Source organism: Microchirus variegatus (assembly GCF_963457635.1).
Source record: "Microchirus variegatus genome assembly, chromosome: 10".
In the NCBI taxonomy this organism is placed as follows: Eukaryota; Metazoa; Chordata; class Actinopteri; order Pleuronectiformes; family Soleidae; genus Microchirus; species Microchirus variegatus.
Window position 1 is genome coordinate 13,179,576 of NC_139811.1, and position 24,932 is coordinate 13,204,507.

General features: G+C 39.5%; 2 protein-coding genes across 3 annotated transcripts; both read left to right on the forward strand.

Moving 5' to 3' along the window:
• Window positions 1-873: 873 nt before the first annotated feature.
• On the forward strand, window positions 874-5,655 carry adap2 (ArfGAP with dual PH domains 2; the record flags this gene model as incomplete). The annotated part of the gene is made up of 11 exons (XM_083896882.1): window positions 874-961; window positions 1,716-1,840; window positions 1,925-2,016; window positions 2,260-2,348; window positions 3,214-3,326; window positions 3,497-3,646; window positions 3,731-3,814; window positions 3,966-4,028; window positions 4,611-4,688; window positions 4,813-5,041; window positions 5,427-5,655. 11 exons carry the CDS (start codon window positions 874-876, stop codon window positions 5,453-5,455), a joined length of 1,140 nt encoding a protein of 379 aa, XP_083753008.1. The 3' UTR covers window positions 5,456-5,655.
• A 705-nt stretch (window positions 5,656-6,360) lies between these two features.
• On the forward strand, window positions 6,361-21,161 carry LOC310933309 (mitochondrial Rho GTPase 1-A). Of its 2 annotated transcripts, XM_083896763.1 has the most exons (20): window positions 6,361-6,715; window positions 8,924-8,982; window positions 9,109-9,190; window positions 9,451-9,494; window positions 9,593-9,646; window positions 9,824-9,876; window positions 10,348-10,456; window positions 11,475-11,576; window positions 11,809-11,907; window positions 12,081-12,189; window positions 12,341-12,461; window positions 12,960-13,044; window positions 13,141-13,286; window positions 13,450-13,550; window positions 13,772-13,902; window positions 14,210-14,293; window positions 14,426-14,548; window positions 14,652-14,854; window positions 15,784-15,906; window positions 20,091-21,161. In XM_083896763.1, the coding sequence occupies exons 1-20, from the start codon at window positions 6,679-6,681 to the stop codon at window positions 20,206-20,208; spliced, it is 1,983 nt and encodes a 660-aa protein (XP_083752889.1). In that variant the 5' UTR covers window positions 6,361-6,678; the 3' UTR covers window positions 20,209-21,161. The 2 variants fall into 2 exon arrangements, with proteins under 2 accessions (XP_083752889.1, XP_083752890.1); XM_083896764.1 differs by lacking the exon at window positions 15,784-15,906.
• Window positions 21,162-24,932: the final 3,771 nt, after the last annotated feature.

A 24,932-nucleotide genomic window follows, 5' to 3' on the forward strand; every position in this document is an offset into this window, starting at 1 on the left:
ATAAAAACAGCAGCCACAGCATGTTTGGATTCGGAGGTGGAATTTTGCCACACAAATGAAGAATGACGTCGTTTTTTGGGGGAAGGAAGGAGCGAAACATTTCGTACAATCTGCAGTTTGATGTCACTAATACTTACACACTGGACCTTGTAAATGGTGCTGAATTTTTGTTTTTTGTACAGTAGCATTTTGTAGTTTTGTATAAGGAAATTCGCTTTGCAACGTTTTTTAATCAAGTAGAAACCGTGTGAACCTTTAACAATGTAAAATAGAAATAATTTTGTAAAAGGCTGTGTATAAATCCACACAAAGTATAATCAATGCACTTGGGGTATGTTTGAGACTCATTTGTCACCTTCACATTCATCACAATGATTTGATATTGTTTTTGTTTTTTTTATAAATATATATATTGTTTAACTTTGTACACAGTATTTACAAAAAGGTTTTTCTTTTGTTGCAATCGAATAAAGTTTTATCACGACAGACAAACACAGTGACAGCTCTCACACACAGATTGATTTGCGTTCATGAAGCAGACCTGGCTGGCTCTGGTTTGCTGGTATGTGAACAGTGGGGGGACCGGTTCTTCAGGACAGTTTGTCTTCATGGATGAGACTTGGACAACTTTTTACAGGGGAGGAGGAGGAAGAGGATTGAGATCCGTCTCTTCTCTGTGGTGAAACATCCTACATGTGGCCTGTCTGTCGCAACTTCCACTTTTCGTTTTGGCGTCTTTTTTCCGCTGTTCTGCCGCGCCTAAAACAATGTGAGAACCATGCTGTGTTTTGGACAGCGGCCTTCATCATCATCATCGTCGTCTTTGTTGTCGTCATTTGAGAAGTGAAGAAGAGAGCCCGTCTCAGCACAGCAATGTCAAACCATGAGCGAAACAAAAGGATCCTGCTGGAGTTAGTGAAGGAGCCGCACAACAGCCGCTGCGCTGACTGTGGTGCGTCAGGTGAGAACTGCACATCAGGGTTTAATAGATTTGCTGAAAAGTGAACGAAACACACGTCGTAATCTATTTTTGTTATCTTAACTTGTTTTATATATGCATAGATGTTAAAAATGCATGTTTATTATATATTACTTCTACTCTCAGTAGCACTGTGAGCTTGCGATAAGTGTTGCATTCAAATCAGAGGCGATTCTAGAGTCTGTAGGGGCTCTAAGAAAAAATTCCAAGGGGGCCCTTTGTTTTTGAAATGAATGAAATAACATGGAAAAATGTTATTAAAAAGTATGTGAAACTATAAATGTAAAGAACAATAAAATACTGTAAATAGCTTTTAAAAAAACTATATAAACTAAGTAAAAAAAAAGAAGAAATACATTACACTATTAAAAAAAACACATTATAATAAATATATAGAACAATAAAATACTGTAAATAACTGAAAAAAAAAACAAACTGAGTAACAAAATATATGCATTACACTGTAAATAATCCTCTTCATTTTCCAACTTCACACACGTTAACGTGAGGTGGGGCCTCTTTAGGGAGGTTTCCTACTGAGATGTCATTGCAAATCGCCCATTGTTTTTTAAGGGGGACAGGGAGGCAGCTGGTCACTGCACATTTCAGTAAAAACAGCCCTCAGGCTCCGAGTGTCGGGGGCCCCCTATCAGCTCGGGGCCCCAAGCAGTTGCCTGCCTTGCCTGTTCACAAGCTGCGCCTCTAATTCAAATCCCTCGTCTTCCACACACCTCAGATCCAGACTGGGCGTCCTACAAGCTGGGAGTGTTTCTGTGTCTGAACTGCTCTGGTGTGCATCGCAGCCTCTCCAGCCGAGTCAAATCCATAAAGTTGGACTTCTGTGAGGATGAGCTGGTGGAGGTATGGACTGTTATAACACCCCATCCTTTTTATTACAATGATTGTATGTCAGTAAATAGCAGGATGTCTGTGTGTCTTCTTCAGTTCATGAAATCCAGTGGCAACGCCAGTGCCAAAATGATGTATGAGAGAGCTGTTCCACCATACTACTACCGGCCACAGGAAAATGACAACGCGTATGTATATTTTTTTCCAGGATGTTCTTCTTCTCAAATGTCTCATTGTCTCCGCTAAGCCTTATATGGTTGTCATAGTCACAGAAGTGTCACAGATTGATGATGGAGCAATACCACTAAAAAATAGAAGTGCAACTTTTGACTGTTGACATGGCATACTGATTCATTTCTGCTGCTATAGATGAAAGCAGTGTGGTGATTATGTTCATGCGGCTGTCTTCCATGTTTGCTCCTGAACTGTAGTGTCCTGCGAGAGCAGTGGATCCGGGCCAAATATGAGAGGACAGAGTTCAGCGGGGAAACCAAGTATCCTCCAATTGCATACACCACAGGTGATGCTGTGCATTTACACTGCACAACATGAATATTTATTCTATTAGTCTGTCTATTAGTGTTAAACCGTGGTTGTTCCAACATGCAGACCTGTTTGATGTATAGTGAAGATGAGTGAGGCCAGTGTAAACTGATTAAATCACCCTTAACCCTTTAAGGTACACACCCAGAAAAAAGTAAAGGAAAATTATTTATTTGCATTTTGTATTATTTTATTTTATTTACATATAATAACAATAAAGACAATCAATATTTTTATAGATTTTGTAATTTTGTAATTTTTTTTTAAAGGTGCCGAAAACGGTTACTACATTCAAATTCAAAATACCGAGGTCTTTTAGGTTTCTTTTTCTGACGTAACTGGCAACCCGTGGTTGCTCGGCAGCTGAGACTCTACTGACTGCAATGATTGGTAGACGGCGGTAGGTGGCACCACATGCCAAAACATGATTTCAAAACATAAACATGATTTGCAGTCTGCAAAATATTTTTTTTGGCTGTACTGTTGTTGTTGGTGAGTTCAGTTTGTTATATGAACATTATTCCTGAGTCTCTGTGACATATTAGGAGGATTTTATGGCCAGTTGCTTTAGATTTATTACATAATGCACCTTTAAATTAGACCCTACAATATTTCAGATACAGGCCTCTACCAAATGGTTGAGACGTCTGTTCATAATAAACCTGGTTTGCATAATTCATAAAGTACAACATTCAGAACAAGTCACATTAAGTGTTAGTGAGTTCAGTTTGATGCGTTTTTCAATGAGATATAGTGACTTAAAGTGTGGTCGACCAAATGGTTGAGTAGTACCTTAAAGGGTTAACTGAGTGATTTTTTTTGTTTTGTTGGATTGATACCAGGTTTCTATGAAGGGTTGTTGTGGAAGAAAGGAAAAGAGAACACACAGTTTCTGAAGAGGAAGTTTGTGCTGTCAGAGAGAGAATTCACCCTGACTTATTACAACAAGGATAATGTGAGTTCCCCACGACAATTGCTTTTTCACAGGTTTCACATTACCTCTGCCTGTCGGGATTTTTACTTTATTTTCTTGTTAAAACCACAAATAAAGTCTTAATAAATCACTGTGGCTGCTGCAAACAACATCTGGTGTGCTAATAATGCGTCGATACATGTGTGATCTAGGAGTCCAAAGGCCCTAAAGCTGTGATTTCTATCAAGGACCTGAACGCCACTTTTCAGCCAGACAAAATAGGTCATCCTCACGGGCTGCAGCTCACTTACCAAGATGCCATTCATTCCAGGAACCTCTATGTTTATCACGAGAGTCCTGAGGTAATTATATTGTAAATGTCATTTGTGAGTTGTTTTATTTTTTTTTGGCTGTGGAGAAACTCAGGGTCTCGTCCTCTGCTCTAGGAAATAGTCACATGGTACAACGCCATTCGTGCAGCTCGCTACGCGTACCTGAAAACAGCATATCCGACGGGAAGTGATGAAGAAGTAAGCATCCATTCTTGTAAATGTTTTCATTTTTCAGCAGCTACAATGCTGCTCTTTTAATGTATTTAACTTTACCTTTACAGCAATAAGGACAGAAATATGAAATGTGCATACTTTTTTGCCTCGTGTTACCTTTACATCTTTTTATTAGCTGATACCAAAGATAACAAGAAACTACCTCAAAGAAGGATACATGGAAAAGACAGGGCCACAGGTGAGTCATAAAAAAATAATATTCATTACTTTTATCAGTCAGCACTAAACTGCTTCTTTGATTGATTCTTCTTGTTTAAGTCTTACATATAAATGTGTATTTAATTCCTCTTATATATATACACACACATTTGCACATCTGTCATTGTGAGGACACTGCATTGACTTCCAGCCGAACTAAACCCTTATCCCTAACCTTTGTCTTAACCAGTTAATACGTAACTCTAAACTTAACCTCACGATGAATTTACATATTAATCCTAACTTTAATCAGTTCCTCAGAAATTAGGTTCTGCCCCATTAGAACCAGGCTTTGGACTATGAGGACTGTGGTCCTCGCAAACTGTGGAAACTGTGTTTCATGCCAGAAAAGGTCCTAAGGGTTAAGTGTGCACACGCACACACAGGTTTCTATTAATTTCCTGGAGTCTTACTCTACTAAAATGTAGTAAAATTACATTATGGGGTCTTGATTTTTCCCACAACATAATGAAGGCCAGGTACAAACACACGCCTATACTGTATCAACATGTCATTGTTCTTATTCATGTGAAGTGTTTGTATTAAATATGGGTTTCAACAGCAGACGGAGTCATTCAAAAAGAGATGGTTTATTTTGGACTCTCAGAACAGGAAGTTGCTCTACTTCAAAGGCCAACTGGTGAGGACACAACTTCCTCTCATTCTAACCTGACGCTGTGTGCACTGCTTTAGTATTTCAGGATATCAAATCTACTACTAAACTATGTTCAAAAATATTTACGCTCTCCTCACCGTGAGTGTAGGATGCAGAGGAGTTAGGCGCCGTCTTCATCGGCACAGAGAGCAATGGTTACGCTGTGAAGGAATACGTCCCAAAACACACACGTGGAAACAAGTGGAACTGTGGCCTTATGGTGGACACGCCGGGGCGACTGTTCGTTTTCATGTGTGAGCAGGAGAGGGAGAAAAGGGAATGGTTGGATGCCCTGAAACAGGTCCTGTCCAGACCCATGGCACCACAGGACTACACTGGTGAGTATGACCACACACACACAGTTCGGGCTAAGAGATGTTTCTTCACATAATTTAGTTGTTAAGTGAGACCATGTGGCTATGTTTATGATTGTAGCTTGACATTTAATCATATTATCACCTAAGGTCTCAAAGTTCACTCACATTCAAAAACAATTCCTGCACTTTTCTGCCTTTTGTCAGACCTACATGTAATTCTCTCATGAAATTTGAACGTTGATGAGATATTTTGTTCAAGACCAAAGTGAAGGTTATTCTGCTCCAGGTTTCACTCTTCAGTTAGTCCTCATAGAGTGAGATAAGTGATCATACTAATATAAAACTGCTCCCACCACACCACAGAAAGTGGTCATGCTTTGCATTGTGTGTATGTGTCTCGTTGTAGTTGAAGCCAACATGAAGTACAGAAACTAAACTGCAGAGAGAGCTGTCCGCAAGATGATGGTAAGATGACTGCAGTTCAAGAAAATTCACGTGGCAGTGCGACTGCAGCACGGCCAATGAACTGTGACCCGATCGCCACATTGCTCCAATGCTGACTCTAAACTTTGTGTTGTCATAAAACACCTTGAGCTTTTACTGACTGTTCCATGGTGTGGATTGACCTCCATGTAATCACCTCAATACTGGACACAGGATCTGATGGTATATTACAGACTTCAAAAGTTTTTTTTTTTTTTTTTTTTTCACATTAGATATTATATATTTCAGGTGACATGTAAAAATTGAATTTTATATTTGTTTGTGAATGTTTTTCAAGATTGTATGTCTGGACAAATAAATTCCATTTTCTAAATCTGTCTGTCTGTATGTCTGTGGGCAGTGCACATCATCGTTAAAAATAGTCCGAATATTATAGTTTACATCAGGGGTCACCAACGTGGTGCCCGCGGGCACCTGGTAGCCCGCAGGCAGCCAATACGGTGCCCGCGGGCTCACTTCACTTCACCTCACTTGCATGTATCCATATGATCACTCAGTAAAATATCTTTGATATTGTTTATAAAAACTGGTAATCGTTAGGAGTAAGCACTGGAATGAATGTGTATGCAGTTAAATGCATAATATTAATCATTTAAATGGTAAACAAACAAAAAAATATTATATGGTAGCCCTCCATATTATTTTTTACCCTTAAGGTAGCTCTCTGTCTCAAAAAGGTTGGTGACCCCTGGTTTACATGAATACACTCACTCTCAAGTTGACCGCTATACTCGCAGTATTAACTTTAGGCACCAGGGGGCAGCAAAGTACGCATTTAAATTTCAAATGAAGTTTGACCTATGCGGCTGCCTGTAGTTGCCGGGTAGTGGAGGTCAGCGGTGCAGCAACATATATTGCGAAACGGCAGAAAAGGCGCTTAAAAATAATGAAACTAACATGAAATGTTGGGCAAATGTTCCGCTCACGACTATTTGAATTGTATTTCTGCTGACCTGATAAGTTGCAAACTGTAAAGAAAGCGTCCGGAAAGCACCGAGGAGTGTCTGTCCGTTTTGTCCTACAAAGGCGCCGGGAGTTTGACAGCGACAGGACGGAGGACGCGAGTGCGCAGGCCCGACAGTTTTAACTGCTGGAGGGGGACTGCATGAAACAGAAAAGACGGTCATTTTCTGTAGTGGAAGCCAAGTTCCGACATGAGGAAGGACGTGAGGATTCTGCTCGTAGGAGAGCGTAAGTAGCAGGCGCCTCCAATCACGCAGCGATTGAATGTTTTATTAGCTAACGTGCTAGCGAGGGGGCTAACGCTACTGCTATCAGACGAAGCGTGGAAATCTTTAATGTGATTGTGTGTGACCCAAGGGCCAGAGAAGTACAGCGACCGTTAGACAACCATTCACTGTAACTCTGAGTTATATACAAGTTGATGAGAATAAGTATTCAGGATTATGGTTTGTCTAGTAGTGGTAGCCTATTAAACATCCCCTGGTGTATGATGGCTAACCAGTGTCCCATCAGTGTGTCAATGTCCTGTCAGCTCTCCCCCTCTCATTCACACGCAAGGATGAGGGTGTAATGTCACACAGAATTTACTCTTAGGTGTCAGGTGGCCAAATATATGATTATAAAACTACTAATCTAGCAGGTTTGTTATAATTAGACTGGTGGAAATATAAACTCACCAGTTTAACTGCTTGTCAATGCTTATTTATGCAGTGCATAAATTAGTGCATTGAGGCATGTAGACATGATCAAGACGAAACTGAGCATAACAATGGGTAAGAAAATGTGATTTATGTGATTTGGAAAGCTGAAGGGTGGTTGGTGCCAGACAGGCTCGTCTGAATATTTCATAAATATCTTTTCTACCAGGATTTTCTTAAGCGTACTCATCTCTAGAGTTTATGAAGAATGGTCAGAAAAGAGACAATATCAATAAGCATCAGTTTTCTGGGTGAAAAATGCCTTGTTGTTAATGCCAGAGGTTGAATGGTCTGAATGGTTTGACATGATAGATAGAAAAAATAACTCAAATTGCCACTTATGCAGAAGACCATCATGAACATGTTGCACTTTGTACTTTGGTTGGACTACAACGGCACAAGAGAACACCACGTTCCACTTCAGTTAGCTAAGAACAAGAAACTGAGACTACAATTCACACGCTCACCAAAATTGAACAGTATTAAACATTGGAAAGAGGTTGCCAGACAGTAGTGTCAAAAGTTGGAGTTGGCTTGAAAGCATGGATTAACCCTGGCTTGTCTCAACAGACCAGGTTGGTGGGGATGTGGTGTCTGGGATTTTTTGTCACACTTTGAGCCCCTCAGTACAATTTATGCATCATTAAAATGCCACAAGTATTTTTATTCACCATCCATCTCCTTATGACCTCAGTGTACCCAATACCATCCTCTGGTGACTATTTCCAGCAGGATAATTAAACCACTTCTAAATGCTCAAATCATCTTAAACTTAAAATCAGTTAAGAGTATTTAAATGGCCTCCACGATCATCAGATCACAATCCTATACCTTTCTGGAATGTGGTGGGAAGGGAGATTCACATCATGGAATTGCAATCGACAAATCTGCTGTAACTGCGTGATGCTACCATGTCAAACACGTAGCAGAATCTCAGAGGAATCTCCAGCACCTTGTTGCAATTATTCCACAAAGAATTAAGGTAGTTCTCAGAGCACAGATGGGGCCTAACCCAGTAATAGTAAGGTGTAAGTGGCTGATGAGTGTAGATAGTAAAATTCCTCTTATTCTGCAGTCTACAATGTAAGTATTATGACACAAGGCTTGTCATAATACTTTGCATTTTTCTAAAACCCCAGATTTTGACCAGTATTGCAAAAACGCAAAGTTTGCTATCATGTAGCACAACACAAAAAACATAAATGATTTTGAGGAAATTTGACATTAAAGGTTTTTGTTGATCAGCTGAAATGGTTCAGTTGTTTTTAATTAAATCAAATACATCTGATGCTTATTTTCCCCTCTTGTATGTGTTGTCAGGACTATTTATATTTTAGTAGAGTCCATGCAGGATGACCTACATTGCCATGTTAGGTGAGTTGGCACTGATGCTTTCTGAGGGAGTTGTAGCCAAAATACCCCATGCTAACTTCAGTGTTGTGAAGTTCAGTTTTGTACAAGTTGTGGGATGGCTTGAGTTATCCTACTAAAACAGTGACATTGAGAAGAAGCAAGTGGTGAAGTGTAAACTAGGGTGGCAGACAGTAATTATGTTATGGTATGTTACATGTCAGAAATTAAGAAAGAAAATGCTGTTAACCAATAATCCAAAATACATTATCATCTTCCACTGCTCTAATCTTTGCACTATCTCTGCTAATGAATATTATAATAAATAAGATGGGTATTATTACACATTTTAATAACAATGTTTTCTGTGTCCTTTACCCATGAATAGCCAAAGTGGGGAAGACGTCACTTATTATGTCTCTGGTCAGTGAAGAGTTTCCTGATGAGGTATGTATCATCAATAATAAATTAAAGTGTATGCACTCATTCTGAGTGTATACACATACATGTAATATTAATTCAGTCTTGCTTGTTGTCACCATTTGGGATCATTATCCCAACCTATTCTTCCAGGTTCCCCTCCGAGCTGAAGAGATCACCATCCCAGCTGACGTCACCCCAGAGAGGGTGCCCACACACATAGTGGACTACTCGGGTAAACCTCCCCCACCACGACTCACACTCTCCAACTAGCCATTAAATTAACCTGACTTGGTAGAGATGAGGCAACCACTGCAAAACCTCACCACACACACAAACTATTGTTATCATGTCTGAAAAAAGTTTATTTGTAATTAATAAGCACTGACCAGAGCATAACTACTGATACCTACACCATCATACTAGTAATACTCTGATTTGGCTGAAGCCAATTCAAAAACAAGATATCAATGTGCATTTTTATTTGTCTTTTAGAAGCAGAACAGTCCGATGAACAGTTGTATCAAGAAATATCCAAGGTTGGTTTTACTAATTTATTTCTCTCATTCAGTCATATGTCAACTCCTTGTGCGTTTTATGCACATCAGAGCTTACTCTGTTATTTTTTCCATCATAGGCAAATGTTATCTGCATAGTTTACTCTGTCAACAACAAGAAGTCCATTGAAAAGGTGAGTGGAGTTTCTCTCTGTATTCGGTGTAGTTGATTCAATGCAAAACGGCACTATGTCCAGAATTTGAAACAGGATGATTCAGTCATGCTGCCACCTATTTATCTGTGAAAATGGATTGGTGTTTGAATTATGAATGTCAGCAACATTGTGGGATGTTGTGCTCCTCTCCTCTAGGTGACAAGCCACTGGATTCCTCTTATAAATGACAGAACAGACAAAGATAGCAGGTGTGTTCAGGACACTTAAATGCATGTTATTGTACATTCTCTACAGTCATAACTGTAACTCAGACTGGTGGTCCTTTGGATCTGCAGTCTCACTGTCATATTAAAATAGTGTAATGTGCACCTGCTGATGATTATTTGTTCTTGGAAATCTCTTATACAAGGCCAGCAGGCTTTTCATGAGTCTTGATTGTTTACGTCAGTTAAATCAGCCATGGCAACAGGAAACAATTCAAAGCCTAACGGTTACATTACCTAATAAAATGAATGGTACATACTGTTTGAAACAGTACAGCTGTTAATCCTGTGCTGCCTTTTATAATCAATTAATATATAGTCGGTTAGTTTGAAAAGTTCCATTATACTGCAATGTGTTCACAGAAAACATGAATGCTGATTTGAAAAAAAATAAAATATGCAAATATAGTGTTAATTTTAATGTAGTACTTACGAACTGGTTTTATTGAATTGCAGGGTACCACTAATCCTTGTGGGGAACAAGTCGGATCTTGTGGAACACAGTAGCATGGAGACCATCCTGCCAATCATGAATCAATACCAGGATATTGAGACGTGTGTAGAGGTAAGGGATCAATGCAAAGCAGACAGACAAATTAATGTTTATAAATGTCTCAGATTCACTCCTACAGAGCTGTTAAATGTCAGAGTGACGAGGTACTTGAAAGCAAATGAAATGTGAAAGGCTGACTGAAAATCCAATCGTAGCAATGTCCGTCTTGTCGATACTAGCTGTGTGCAGGATAGATTTGACCCTCAGCTGCTCTTGGACTGCACTTCATCTCCTTATTTCACTTACACTGTTGTATGCTATCATACCACCAGCAGCAGCTCAGTGGCCAGGACCTCAGTAAACCAAGTGTGATGTTGAACAGCATGGCTGTCACAAGACACTGGCCACTGTCAGCTATTCCGTTCAAGCTGTCCACTCAAGCTGTCGCATGAGAGTGTTCGGTCATGCCCTCTAAGGTTGTATTAGTTACCATGTTGAGGCGGGGACGTGAGGAAAGACGCATGCACAGTGGGTAGAGTTTTGGACAGTCCCATAGCTGTTGAGTCTAACTCATGAAAAACATGCACACCAGTGTTTCAAGGCTTGCTTTGTGTTTAACTGGGGCCAGTGTTTAAAATTAAGATTGTTTATGTCCAAATAAATCTTCATCACAGTTTAGAAAATACTCTGCAAGTGCAGATTTCAAAATCTTACTGAACAGAAAGTATTGAAAAAGTACTCTCTCAGCAGCTCTGTTATGAGCTTCATTTTCATGTTGTAGCTAATAGGGTGGGGTTGATGTGATGTGACTTACCTCAAATACTATGGTGGCTGTCAGACTGCATAGCTGAACCTCTGCCACACTACTGACGTCAAGTCAGCGCCTTCACTGCCATGCTGCTAGATCACGTTTACTTTTATTTCACATCATGCATGGAAGAACCCAATGATAAAATTTAACCAGTTTCAGTCTCGCCATTTTGTTAAAATACACGTCTTTAAAATCACTCATGCTAAGTGGAATTTTGCTTAGGTACAATTTAATAAAAAGGTATAAGCCGTCACTCACATGTATCCTCTGTTTCCTCAGTGCTCTGCCAAAAATCTGAAGAACATCTCTGAGCTCTTTTATTATGCCCAGAAGGCTGTTCTTCACCCGACAGGACCTCTGTACTGCCCAGAGGAGAAGGAGGTGATGTTTGATATAGTAGATGCATGAGAAAACTGTTTTACTTGTCATAGTAGGAAAAAAAATATTGAAATATCTCACTGAATCACTGAAAAGTCTCGCATGATTTGAAAACTGCCTGTTTAAATTACTTCCAGATTTGCAAGTGAAAATCATGCTCAAGGGTAACTGCTTGGGAAGCCCTGATCCGTATAACATAACCTAAACAAACACATTCATTGTTTCTCTGTTACAGCTGAAGTCATCTTGCATTAAGGCTTTAACCAGAATCTTTAAAGTGTCTGACCTTGACAATGATGGCATCCTTAATGACAATGAGCTCAACTTCTTCCAGGTAATGTATTCCACTTTACTTTCTCACTGTGAACATCATTATTATGATGTTGAATTTTGAAGTTTCTTATCGAGCTTTGAAGTATAATATAACAATGTCTTGAGGCAAATGTTCAAAAAAAGGTTTTCCAATGGTAACTTGTTTTGGTCAATGTCTCACTTTTGTGCATACAGAGAACGTGTTTCAATACACCTCTGGCACCACAGGCCTTAGAGGATGTAAAGAACGTAGTCAGGAGAAACATGACGGACGGTGTTCAGGACAATGGGCTCACACTCAAAGGTTTCCACCTCTTTTTTCTGTTAATTCTCTTCTCCATGTCATTATTGATCCCTCCTCGTATTCCCTCAACAATCGCTTTTCCACACCATCATTAATTTGTGATAGTGAACATCATTGTCACATAGCCCGTTTCACTGGCTGGTTCTTGTAGGTTTCCTGTTCCTGCACACCCTCTTCATTCAACGAGGTCGACACGAGACCACCTGGACTGTGCTGAGGAGGTTCGGTTATGACGATGACCTGGAGCTCACACAGGAATACCTGTTCCCATTGTAAGTTCATATTAAAAAAACAAACAAGGTACATATTTATTTTTACAGTAGACAAATCAAGCTTTTACATTGTTGACTTGACAGGTTTTTTTTAGGGGTGATCATTTAGATGCAAGTGTTCAAGCTGTAGTCTGCTGCACTTAGATAAGAGAAATCCAAATTTTGCACAATTCGTAGCATTGGTTTTGAGAAATTTTTTTTTGCAACCAAGCAAAATTGGTATGGAACCGGGAATGTCTTGAAATGAATCCATATCAAATGTAAATTTATCGGTAATCTTATTAAATCTGAACATTGTCAATGAGACTAGAATCAGAAATCCATTGTGATCCTCAGCCGTATTGATTTCTGTGCTGAAGAAAACAGCATAACAGGACTTAATGTCTGTGCAAGTCTGGATTTTTTGATGGCCTGAACTCCTTTAAGCACATTATTTATTCACAAAATGTCATACACCCCTTTGTCACATTAATGTTTGCGCCCCTCCATTAATTCCAGGATAAAGATCCCACCGGACTGTACTACGGAGCTGAACCACAATGCTTACCTCTTCCTTCAGAGTGTGTTTGATAAACACGACAAAGTGAGTGGTCAGCTCACTGTGTTAATTACTTTGTATTTAATCAATGCTTCTTGTGTCCAGACTTGGTTAAATTAATGTGTACATTGCCTGATCCAGGATAGAGACTGTGCACTGTCACCTGAGGAAGTGAAGGACTTGTTCAAAGTGTTTCCCTACATGCCATGGGGTCCAGATGTCAACAACACAGTTTGCACTAACGACCAGGGGTGGATCACATACCAGGGATACCTCTCTCAGTGGACGTGAGTGTGGAACATATCTATTAATACACACATGTACCTATTTTAAACTAAATACTTTCACTGTAGGACGTGCACTTTTCTTATTTAACATTCTGATCAATTTACACATGTAAATCATAATCAAATGTCCCTAGATTTATGTGTGTTTTTATTTCTGTTTTAGGTTAACAACATATTTGGATGTACAGCGTAGTTTAGAGTATTTAGGTTACCTGGGCTACTCCATCATCTATGAACAGGAGTCACAAGCAGCTGCTATTACAGGTAAGATTGTGAAAATATTACAGTGAAGTAAAATGTATGTGAAGTTATATTTTGGTGTTTGTGCTTAGTGGAATTATGTGTTGTTTGTCTGTCATTTGTTTTCAATCGAAAACATTCCGTACAAATCACAGATGAAAACCAGTTTGCTATCAAAATTATTTATAAAAATTACCTTGGCGGTTTCAACTGTTCATTGTGTCTACATGTGTTACCTATTACAGTGACTCGTAACAAGCGCATTGATCTTCAGAAGAAACAGACTCAGCGCAGCGTCTTTCGTTGTAATGTTTTGGGGGCTCGGGGCAGTGGGAAGAGCGGCTTTCTCCAAGCTTTCCTGGGTAGAGATCTGCAGGTCAGTAATTATTTTGCAAAATGTTTTTACATCTGCTTTTATCCATATTTTAATATTTTGTGATTATTTTTTTTTAGATGTTTCTGTTATTTTGTTATTATTAAATACACATTAAAAACCTAGAATGCACCTGATGTTGAACCACCACCAGTTCTTTCTCAGATCGGTGTCAATTCTCCTTTAAAAAAAAAAATAATGCTTGGTGAACTTAAGTAAATAACCTTGCGTTGGAAGTGATGCACAAAGCCATTGTTGAAGTGGACAAGCTAAATCACAAATGACTGACTCTGTTTGTTTTCATCCACAGCGTCAGAGGAAGATTAGAGAAGACCACAAGTCCTTCTATGCCATCAGCACATCCTACGTTTATGGACAGGAGAAGTACCTGCTGGTAGGTACCATTCACTCAGGAGATATCAACTATGGATCACAGTTACATAAGCTTACTCTTTTATTGTATATAATCAGTATTATTTTGTAAAATGATTAACTTGTCATTGTTCTCTTGTCTGCACCCTAAAAGCTGCATGAGGTGATGCCAGATTTTGACTTTCTGTCAGAGGCAGACCTAGCCTGTGACGTGGTCTGCCTCTTGTATGACATCAACAACCCACGCTCTTTTGAATACTGTGCCAAAGTGTACAAGGTGTGTACAAGACAAATGATTCATTATTACTGCAGAACGATGGCAGGCACTGAACCTCAATTTTACAGTCTAATTTGTGACCTCGAACCTTTGTGTTTGGCAGCAATACTTCATTGACAGCAAAACACCGTGTGTGGTCATCGCTACCAAGTCAGACCTGCATGAAGTACGGCAGCACTACAGCCTTTCGCCGTACGAGTTCTGCCGTAAGCACAAGCTTCACCCACCTCAGCTGTTTACGTGCAACATGACTGAGTCACCAAACAAAGACATCTACACTAGACTCACCACCATGGCCATGTACCCGTAAGTATTAACATTATATGTGCTTTCACCCTTTAAACTCTAGTGGGCGCTGTATCAGACACTCTGGTCCTTTCCTACATGTGCTTTTCCACTTTTCCTCTATCCTGACCAAAATTGCTATCCATTATATTTTTGCAATAAATGTCTTTAAAATAGCTCTACAACACATGGAAATGAATAAATGTTACATTGTGGTGAAATATATAATAAAGAAAGTAAGTTCTAGAGGCACTTCAGTATGAATCACAAGATTTTCAATTCACATGAAATAAGTCCCATTCATGATTATCCTGATTCAAATTCCTCTTCATCAACATATTGAAAGTGATTTTTCTTTTTTTTTAAGATACACGATGTCATACACTTTTATTGTGTGTGTATAACATTATACACAATACAAGTGTATATAAGTACACATTTGCTGTGGGGTAAATACTCAGGCTCTTACTGAAACATAGGCACTTTTTACAAGGAGCAAGTTGAATGACAAATCTTCCTTTATTTTTTTTGTGACTTTCTGTGACCGGTCAGCAGATTATTACCATTAAAGCCATAGGCTCAGGCTTTATTTTAGATCAATCTTAGATCAAAAGTAACTCTGGCCTAATGGTATAAACCATTCTGTATGTTCACGAACTGCTTTATGTTGACATAATGATCACAGTGAGGTTGCAGTTGTCAGATGCAACATTTTTATATAGTTATTAATTTGCCACCTTTAACACTTTTCTTTTGCTCTTGTGACTGTCCTTGCTTTACCTTTTGGTTTCTCCTCATTCGTCATCATAAATGTTTACTTGTCAGGTTTTGGTTAAATCAGTGGAATTAAATGGCAGCAGTATGGGTTTCAGCTCAGATGTAGGTCCTGCTAGGACATGGTTGAATTGTATGGTGGTGAATACACCTTTTTTGTGTGTGTCTTTCCGCAGCCACGTCCGTCTCCGCTGCATTTGTGCCTGCAACAGGTGCCCCTATTGCCTGTGTCAGAACCTCCTCAAGTTGGAGCTGCTGCGCAATATTAAGGCCCAACTCCGCAGGGTCGCTTTCAACAGGTTCATATATTAAAGAAGCTCTAGTGTTTTTAACATAGTTTGCATTGCTCTTCTCTAGGGCTGTCGCAATAATCGCTAAAATGAAATACCCCGGTATTAATCAGGCTATTGCAGAGGAAGAAACAATACCGCACTATTGCACATTGCATCGCCTCATATTCCCACTGATTCAGACGGAAAAAATGCACCAATGGTTCAAACAGGTGCTGTGTCCCTTTTTGTGTTTGATGAGCTTACTGTACGTGCTGTGACAACATACTGTGTCACTTCCTCTTAGACTGTCGCTACCCTGCGTCTACTACTGCTTTGCCACATCCTGATTGACCTTTCCTCTCTGCAGCCATTGCGAGTGGTATGTGCGTGTGATAAAATCACTTATCACATACCATGGTATTAATCGCAGTGAAAATTCATTTTCCGCGACAGCCCTACTCCTCTCTGTCTCTCCCACCCTTGGACTGGACCTCCAGGATGGGCCACAGAGGGGGCTCTTTTTCACCCCAGCTCTCTAACACTTGGTGATAGTTGCTCAGCTTTCCTTTAGTCCTCACCATCAGTCATCGGATTTACAAAACATATCCATTGCAGGGAAGAGGGAGCACATGCGGTGCTTATGTTGTGGTGTTGAATTATTCTTGTCCTTCATAGATAGAAATTTGGGACATTTCAACGGATGTCAGGTATTGACTGTTTTCTCAGCCGCTCCTTTAACTTTTATCAGTTTTTGGACAGGGTATTAATATTAGTCCTGAGTTATCGGGTGCATGCACACAGACTTTAGATATTCCTGGCTGAGTCGTCTGTCATCAGATCTGGCTTCTCAGTCCGGAAGATTTGGGGAAAATAGCTATTTGTAATTTTTCTGACGGATATCAGGAAACATAAGTGAAGTACTAATACATGAGGCACCGGCAAAATATATTCTAATACTAGAATGACAACTTTGAATTTGAGAGATAAAAAGGAGTCGGGGAGAAGTTTGAGTAAAACAAAGCCCTATAAATTGCTGCAACAAAGACAGGTTTTAAGCAATAGGAAAGAACTGTGTGACGATCCGCGTTACTGTTGTGGTGGTGGCTACAAATGAATTAACATACGAGTGCCGATAAGTGTAAAAATACTGCGAAACTGCTGCAGGTCAAAGGACATTAACTGAAGAGGTGGTCTCTAATCCTTCCTGATCACTCGGGACCAATGTTAATAGCAGGTCAACAAGTAGTGAAGAAGATGCAGTATAATGAGGACGATCTTTGTGAATACAACCTCAGATTTACATGTTGTCTCACACCAGAATGACAACTGAGCCCATAGTTTTTTTTGTTCATTTGTAATTTTGTCGTATTTCTCAAGCTCATGAGTCACGTTAGATACCTTGGTCTCTGCTCCAGCTCCGGCCAGCCCACCTGCACTCTGCACATTCTCACACAGCCATGTGTGACCATGCTGTGCCAGCTAACACACAAGCTGCTTGCCAGGCAGGTAACAGTGTGGCTGAATCCATGTGAGAAAGGCATGATGTGACGAGTTTGTGCTGTGCAAACGTAACCCATCAAACTGACCCTTTTTATATAGCATTCAAAAATGTTGTGGAGTTAGTCAGACGATGTTAAGAAATTAATTTAACATCAAACATTTTGTTTTCCTTCCTGTGTTAAACCAGTCGATGTCTTGAATTAGAACATTTAACATTAAACTATAATACGATGAAACATGGATTCCAGGACTAAAAGTTGCAAAGTATAAGTTAGAAACATGAGAAACACTGTCGCTTCTGTCCTGCAGTGGATATGTAAATGGTAAATCTTGACTGATGGGAATTTTATTTCCATAACAAATGAGAGAAACACAACCATGTGTTTGGATGTGTTTCATTCAAACTGAAACTCATTTAATTGTGTATGTCTGGATGTTTGACATGATATACATATTTATTAATTTCCCTTTTGCACTAAACTTTTAAACAGTTCTTGACTGATTGTTTTCCCATTAACACTGAAGTCTGCACCTACAGGAGACCCTTTATTTGTTGTTGGTGGTGTTATTTCAATTGTATTTACACCCTCAAATAACTAGTTTACTGGATCTCCTGTAGGTTAAGAATTCACAAGTTAAAATGACAATGTGTTTCTTTGTTTACATTGGTAGTTATTACAATGTCATTTCATTCAGTTTTCCCTATTTTGTATTTCCTGTCTTTGTGTTTCTCCTTCCACTCTATAGGAGTTCATACACACATTTCTGGCTGGCCGTCTTTCTCTTCCTCTTACATGTCTTCACCCTTTGCTGATCATGTTGCATGACTCCTCTCTGGGTTAATAACCGTGTTCTGTCTTAGTCTTTAGTGAATGTACAGGGAACGGTTTTGTTTTTCATCTGTCCATTTCAACAGTGGAAAGACAGAGAGAGATTGGTGTTTTCTATAAAATGGGAGGTTTATTGAACTCAAGTGCAGGTTGAATGGCTCTTTATAAAGTTGTGTGTTTGACTTTGTCTAAAATGGCGTCAACATCTGAGACAGAGGCAGAACTACATATTGTGTGTTAGCATCCATCACTTCAGATATTAATAGCATGACACCAAACAGGCTTCCAGGTTTTCCTCTTCTTTTTTTTCAGGGTTTGAATGCAGTTGACAACTTGAATTGTGTGCAGTACTAAAATAACAAGCAACAGTTGTACTAGTTCTTCACTAACAGAGATACTGACATGTGGTGTGTGTGTGTACTACAGTTTGAAAATGCCCAGTGTGTGCATGTAGCTTTGTGTTTTGACCATGTATGGCGGCACTGATGGTCGAGCTTGTGCTTTTAAAGGTTTAAATGGTGATATAAATTCCTGCTATATGGGCTGGGTAGAGCTGAGCAGTACTGATGATATTAAGGCTGTGTGTGTGAGAGAAAGGGGGGGCTGCCTGCTGTCAGAGGAGGATTCATCCTGATGCAGCAGGTTTCAGCCGTCTTCAGTGAGGAGGGCGTCCGTCTTTATGGAGACGTTCTGCTGGGCAGCTAATTCAATCAGGTAAAGGCAGAAATCACGAGGGGGGGTGCACAATGTAGAAAATCTGATTCAAAAATGAATTGGATGTTAATGTAATCAGGTTAAAGTCATGTCTCTGTCCTCCTCATCTAAAGAGACACGGTAAGATGGAAGTTGTCAAACTCTGATAGCTGTCTGATCACTTAAATCAAGTGTAAATGAGCCAGATTTTGAAAATCTGAAGCCTCCATTATAGATCAGATCATTGTTGGAGAGAATCATGAACAGCTGTGTTTCTTGTTGATGTTGCAGAGAGACTTAATGGAGTCTTTTAAGGTACTCAACGGTGCACATATGACTTCAGTTTACTTCAGTGTCTGTGTATGTATGCATGCATGTATGTAGAGATTTATTGGTTTGTATGGACTGTTAAAGCCATACATCTACAACATACAACACATGCATTCCTCTGCCTTGCATTCTCCTCCCCTTTTTGGTCATTAGCCTACATCTTTGTAGTTCCTCTAGTGTGTGTTTGTAGTTGTGTTCAGTAAGGTTTTCACTTCCACAGTGCAGTGCCTGACGGGTGTCAACATTTGCGTCTGCAAATTGCAATTGTGAATCAACAATTTCTGCTCATTATTTAGCCAAATGCATTATTGTTGTATCCATTAATGTCTCAATATCTCAGGATGAAAATGTGTTGATCACGACACTGACGCGTGGATTAAAGATTTCTATCTGTGCTGTGGTCAATGAGAGAAGTTGTAGGATGATCGATTACTCACTATCTGTCCAAATATGATCAATGTGTTGTCTTCAAATTATCCACTGACTAAAATCTATATTGTGACTAATAACTTTGATTTTCCTCTGACACCTCCAGGACTGCACACAGTTTCAGTGATCTGCGGTTAAGATATTTCTAATCGTCTTTAATTCCACCACCTTTCCTTCTTTTCGTTCAACTGCCTTATATTTGGTCCAAGAGAAAGCATGTGTTCCGGTTTCAAGCTGGTATCAGATATCATTGTTTCTGGTCATTTATGGTCCTAATTCAGGAAATTTCCAGAGGAGCAAGCATATTACTTTGATTTGTCCTCCAAAAAAACAACCCATGCTGTTGTATTTTATGCTTTTGTCCTGTATATGCTGTATTCTTTTTTTGTTCACCATTTCACATGCTCTGTCTTGGTGCTCCCCGCACAGGCACATGGCTCAGGCAGACCTGAAGAACTCCACTTTCTGGCTGAGGGCGAGCGTCGGTGCGACTGTGTTCGCTGTGCTGGGCTTTGCCATGTACAGAGCTCTGCTCAAACAGCGGTGATCGCACAGCATGACACGTCTCCTTCCTCTCCTCGGCCCCTCTGTTGACTCTGCCCCTTTCCTCCTACCTAAGACTGACTAAACAACCAACCAGGACCCAAAAGTTATCCCCTTCCCAAAATGCAACATGGACAAGAAATGAATGGGCAGAATCATTTGAACGTTTTATATGCAATTTAAAGTAAGTGTGGTTTAGTTTAGTTTTTTTGTTCATGTGAGGGGGAAAAAGGTGTGCAACTATTTAAAAATAATTTGTTGATTACTTGATTTGTAAATGCTGACAGTCCATGATCTGTTGGTTAAGTCCAGGTCAGACCTTTAGCAGTAATCACTGGATGTTTCCAGCCAATCGATTGCTTTCTTTTCCTCAGGTCAGTATTATCAGTTAGTTGGTTGGAGGTCAGAGAGAGGCAGCCACATGTACAGAAACACCACAAAGGGACTCTGTTCATAGATGTGTATATGCGCTATATCATATAATGTGTTCTCGAACAATTGTAGGATCAGACCCATAAATGGCACCACAAGCCAGAAGCTGCACCTGACGCAGAAGTGTTGGGACGAGCAGGGCTACATCTAACTCTAGAAAGGTCATGGATATCATGCACTTTTTATTATTTTGTGTGTTAATTTATTAACCCCTTTCTTTGTTTTCTTGACTGTTTTACGTGCACTGCATGGAACAGACGGATGGATTTACATTTTCTATGTATTTTTGTATTTAGTATTATCAAAGTTGTCCTCATGGTGTATCATTTACGACTCCTCGCTTCTGTTTTTATTTTATTTTTCTTCTGGTTTTCAAATAGAGTTTGTCCCTTATATTATATTTTTATGAATTTAAAGACGCCATGGAGCAAGGGATTATGCTATTAACAGCAAATTCAACACACACCTACCACCTTTTAAGCTATGAAAAAGTGTTTCTTGTCATTTCTCCCTTCATTTACAAATAACTGCGTGAACAAAATGATGGCTAATTTAAGAGCAAAAAGGAAAATAAAGAGGTTTTAAAGATCTGTAATAAATGATATTTACACCCACTGAAGTCGTTCTATCTGTGTGTCCTTGAAGAGCAGTAGAATCAGTCATTCCAAAGGGGGGGGGGGTGGATTTACTAAATTTAGTGGCACTTCACAGAAGCAGAAGTAAGTGATGGCAGCTAACGTGAGGAGGAAGTCGCACCGAAACATCCAGGTCCATAAATGAAACCATTGGTATCCACAGTATGAAATCACCTAACTATGGGCCAGCATGTCTGTGGACGGGACCAAGTTATTGTTTGAAGGCTTCCTGCAGAAAAGAAAGGATACTATGGTAAGCTACAAAATAACATGGCATATTTTTATGAAAACATGAAATATCAATCATGAGATATGATTATTTTTTTGCTTCATCTCTTCAGAAAATAAGATGGTCGACGTATTGGTTCAGGCTTCAAAACACCACCTTGTTCTTCTATACGAAGAAGAATGGCAGTGCTGTAAGTACGGTAGCTGTGGTATATCGTCCTTTTACGACACTGTTAACTAGAATTCTGTTCTGATAATTCCTATCCTTGTGAAGACTGCATTGTAGCTCTCACTTCTAAAACCTGAACCTGTAATAATAATTGAAGAAATTATTTGAAAGACAGTGGTGATTATAATATGATCATGTTTCTCTCTCTCTCTCTCTCTCTCTCTCTCTCTCTCTCTCTCTCTCTCTCTCTCTCTCTCTCTCTCTCTCTCTCTCCTTACAGTCACACTTGAGAGGCTACTACTACATGTACACAGTGAGTTCTTCACCACTGTTTATAGGTGATGTGAGAAACTGAGAAACTTTGTGGCAACTATTATTTGACTTATAATGAATTAAGAATAAGTGTTAATGATGGTGTATTATAAAAGATTATTATAAGAGGTGTATACTGTGAAATGTGAATTTCGCCCATCTCGTCATAAATATTGATTATACAGTACTGTGCAAAAGCTTCAGGTTTCACCACCAGCACTGTTGTTTTTTTCTGTCAAATTCTGTGATCATTGGAATTTGGAATGAAGTGATGCGACTTAAAGCTGGTCTTATATATTAGCGAGTTCAACTTTTATGCAACATGTGTATGTAATGCTCAAGCATGTCTTGAATAAACCTGTTTTTTTTTTTTTTTACAGCAAATGTGTCTTTAAATTAAATAGTAGGCCAAACACAGGATTTACCAGTAACATTAATTCAGGTTCCACTCCAGTATTAGCAGAGCTGTGTTATAGTTCAAGTGTAAGGGTAGTTCACGCTAAATACTTTACTCATGTAGAGGATGTTTTTTTAAACAACAAAAAACTGCATACATATTTTCAGGATGTGTTCCAGTAAAGTGAAATAGAAATAATGATCCTCTATTGTCGTTATAGCGTTGCTAAAACAACAAATCTAATGGTGGCCTAAGACGTCTGCACAGTCCTGTACATTAATGCAACAATATAAAACCTATACAGAAAAAGGTCAATCGGTGTAATTCACAGACGTTTATTTCCATGATTTTATACTTTTACACAATATTTCTGAGCTGTGGGATTGCTACTATCTCTTTTTTTTAAACCTACATGAGATTTAGTTACTTGATTAAACGCAGTGTCTCTCCACCTCTTGGCAAAGGTGCAGTCAGTGCGAGAGGTCCAGAGATCTGACAGCAGCAGGCGCTTTATGTTTGAAATCACCATGAAAAATGGGAAAAGAAAAATGTTGGTGAGTCACTTCAGTTATATGACTGTCTACTCCCTAATGTAAATCTGATAAAATGTGGAAGATGTGGATGTGGCAGGCTGTGGTATAATCAAGACCTGTCATACTGTGTGTGTGTGTAGGCAGCAGAGACAGCAGCCCTCAGGAGAGAGTGGGTACAACAACTGTGGGAAGCCATGCATCTTTCTTTCTGTAGATCTTCAGACTGCAGAGACACAAAGTAAGAAGGATCAAAAGACGACGTGCTATCACCTGAACACTAACCCTGCGCTCTTCGCTTCTCTCTCTCACCTCAGCCTTGACGAGCGTGAGCAGCGAGACGGACGGAACAGCAGTACACACCTCTGCACCCATGACAGCACTGTGATGGAGTCTCTTCCTGATGGGCTCATCTCTGCACCTTCTCCTTCTCCTTCAGTCCAAATCCACTGTGAAACCAGTGGATTTGTTGCCTCCCCTACACATCAGCTTCAGGAGCTGGACAGTAAGGAGACCATGTACCAAAACACATCGTTGTTCTTTCATGTTCACGGTTCTAAATTCCTCTGTTTTCAGGTGACGGTCTCAACTACCAGCAGTCCGGCGGGTTCAGCAGTGCAGTGGACAGTCAAGAAGTAATCTATGATGTTTTACCAATTAGAAAAAGTAGGATTTAAAAAAACAGTTTCAACTAAAACTAACACAAAATGCAATACCGTTGTGCTTGAATGGGCTCGATTGTGTCTCCACAGAGATATGCGAGATCAACATTTCAACACAGGTGAACGAGGGACTGTACGACACTCCACTGTCTTACAAGAGACCTGCTGCACCCCAGGGTGAGATTATATTTTTATTTTATTTATACGGCCAGCTTCTCTTAAACCAACACAATAAACCTTTTTATTTTTACTTTGTGAACATGTATTTTTTAATAAATTTCAGTCCCAGCAGAGAGCATCTACGATATACCAAGCCTTCATGTGAGAGAAGTGTCTGATCACATAACAGGTACAATACTGCCTGACAATAGGTCTCTTTTAATTATCTGATTCTAAGACACAGTGGTACCTCACTACAAATGTACTAATAGTTTCATTACTGTACATTGCGTACAGTCTAATAATCAGAGGGTGCTTCAGTCGGTCAGGTCAAGGTCCAATTTTTTTTAATTATGAGGTCAGCTGAAACCCTAGATGTACACACTTAGAAATAAAAGTGCTAAGTAGAACCATATAAGGTTATTTGGCTTGTCCTCATAGGAGAACCCTTTTTGGCTCCAGGTAGAACCTTTTTATAAAGGTTCCACTGGTTGTGCTGGATAAAACTAAACACAGTGTTCCAACTTTCCCATTACAATTACAAAGATTTTCACAAACAAAATAATACAACTGTGGATTGAAATAAACATTGCATATTGAAGTGATGCTACAGCCATTGTATGTTGTAATCAGAGCTAAAGGCAGTGCATATGTCTGTATGTATTTGTAATTACTTTATAAAACTGGTTGCTGTCGTGGTTGATTATAATAAATAGATATAAGGGGCAATATTTAATTGTCCGTTGCCAAATAGTGAGCCAGAAGTGTCTGTACCGTGTTGCCACACAACTTGTTAATAAGTTAGTCAGTATAGTCTGTCTCACCTGGTGATCCGTTAACCACTGTGCAGTGAGGCTCCTCGTTCTGTTTAGAAACAGTAGTGACATATTATGTTCAAGATTAATAGGTAGTAGCAGTAACAGGATCTTGCCAAATATTGATCTTGCAGTTGTTTCACATTTTTTTCAAATGTGCAAAAATGTTCTTAAAGCTCTCTACTGTTTGTCTCTGGTCTCAGAGGGGCATTACGAGGACATATGCTGGAGGATGTGATGCCCGGTTTGTGGATCGACGACGGATGAACACAAAAGAGGTTCCACTGTCGTCTTTATTTCATCTTCATGCAACCACTTATATCTACAGAGAACACACTGTACAACAATGTCCACACATACGCACCATGGGTCGACAACACACAGATATT

What these genes read in the sequence shown, in the direction of transcription:
- LOC310933309 (XM_083896763.1), top strand. Translation starts at nt 6,679, where the DNA reads ATGAGGAAGGACGTGAGGATTCTGCTCGTAGGAGAGC. An exon ending in AGAACAGACAAAGATAGCAG is followed by an intron (nt 9,877 to 10,347) that starts GTGTGTTCAGGA and finishes ATTGAATTGCAG; the next exon opens with GGTACCACTAATCCTTGTGG. An exon ending in ATGAGCTCAACTTCTTCCAG is followed by an intron (nt 11,908 to 12,080) that starts GTAATGTATTCC and finishes TTGTGCATACAG; the next exon opens with AGAACGTGTTTCAATACACC.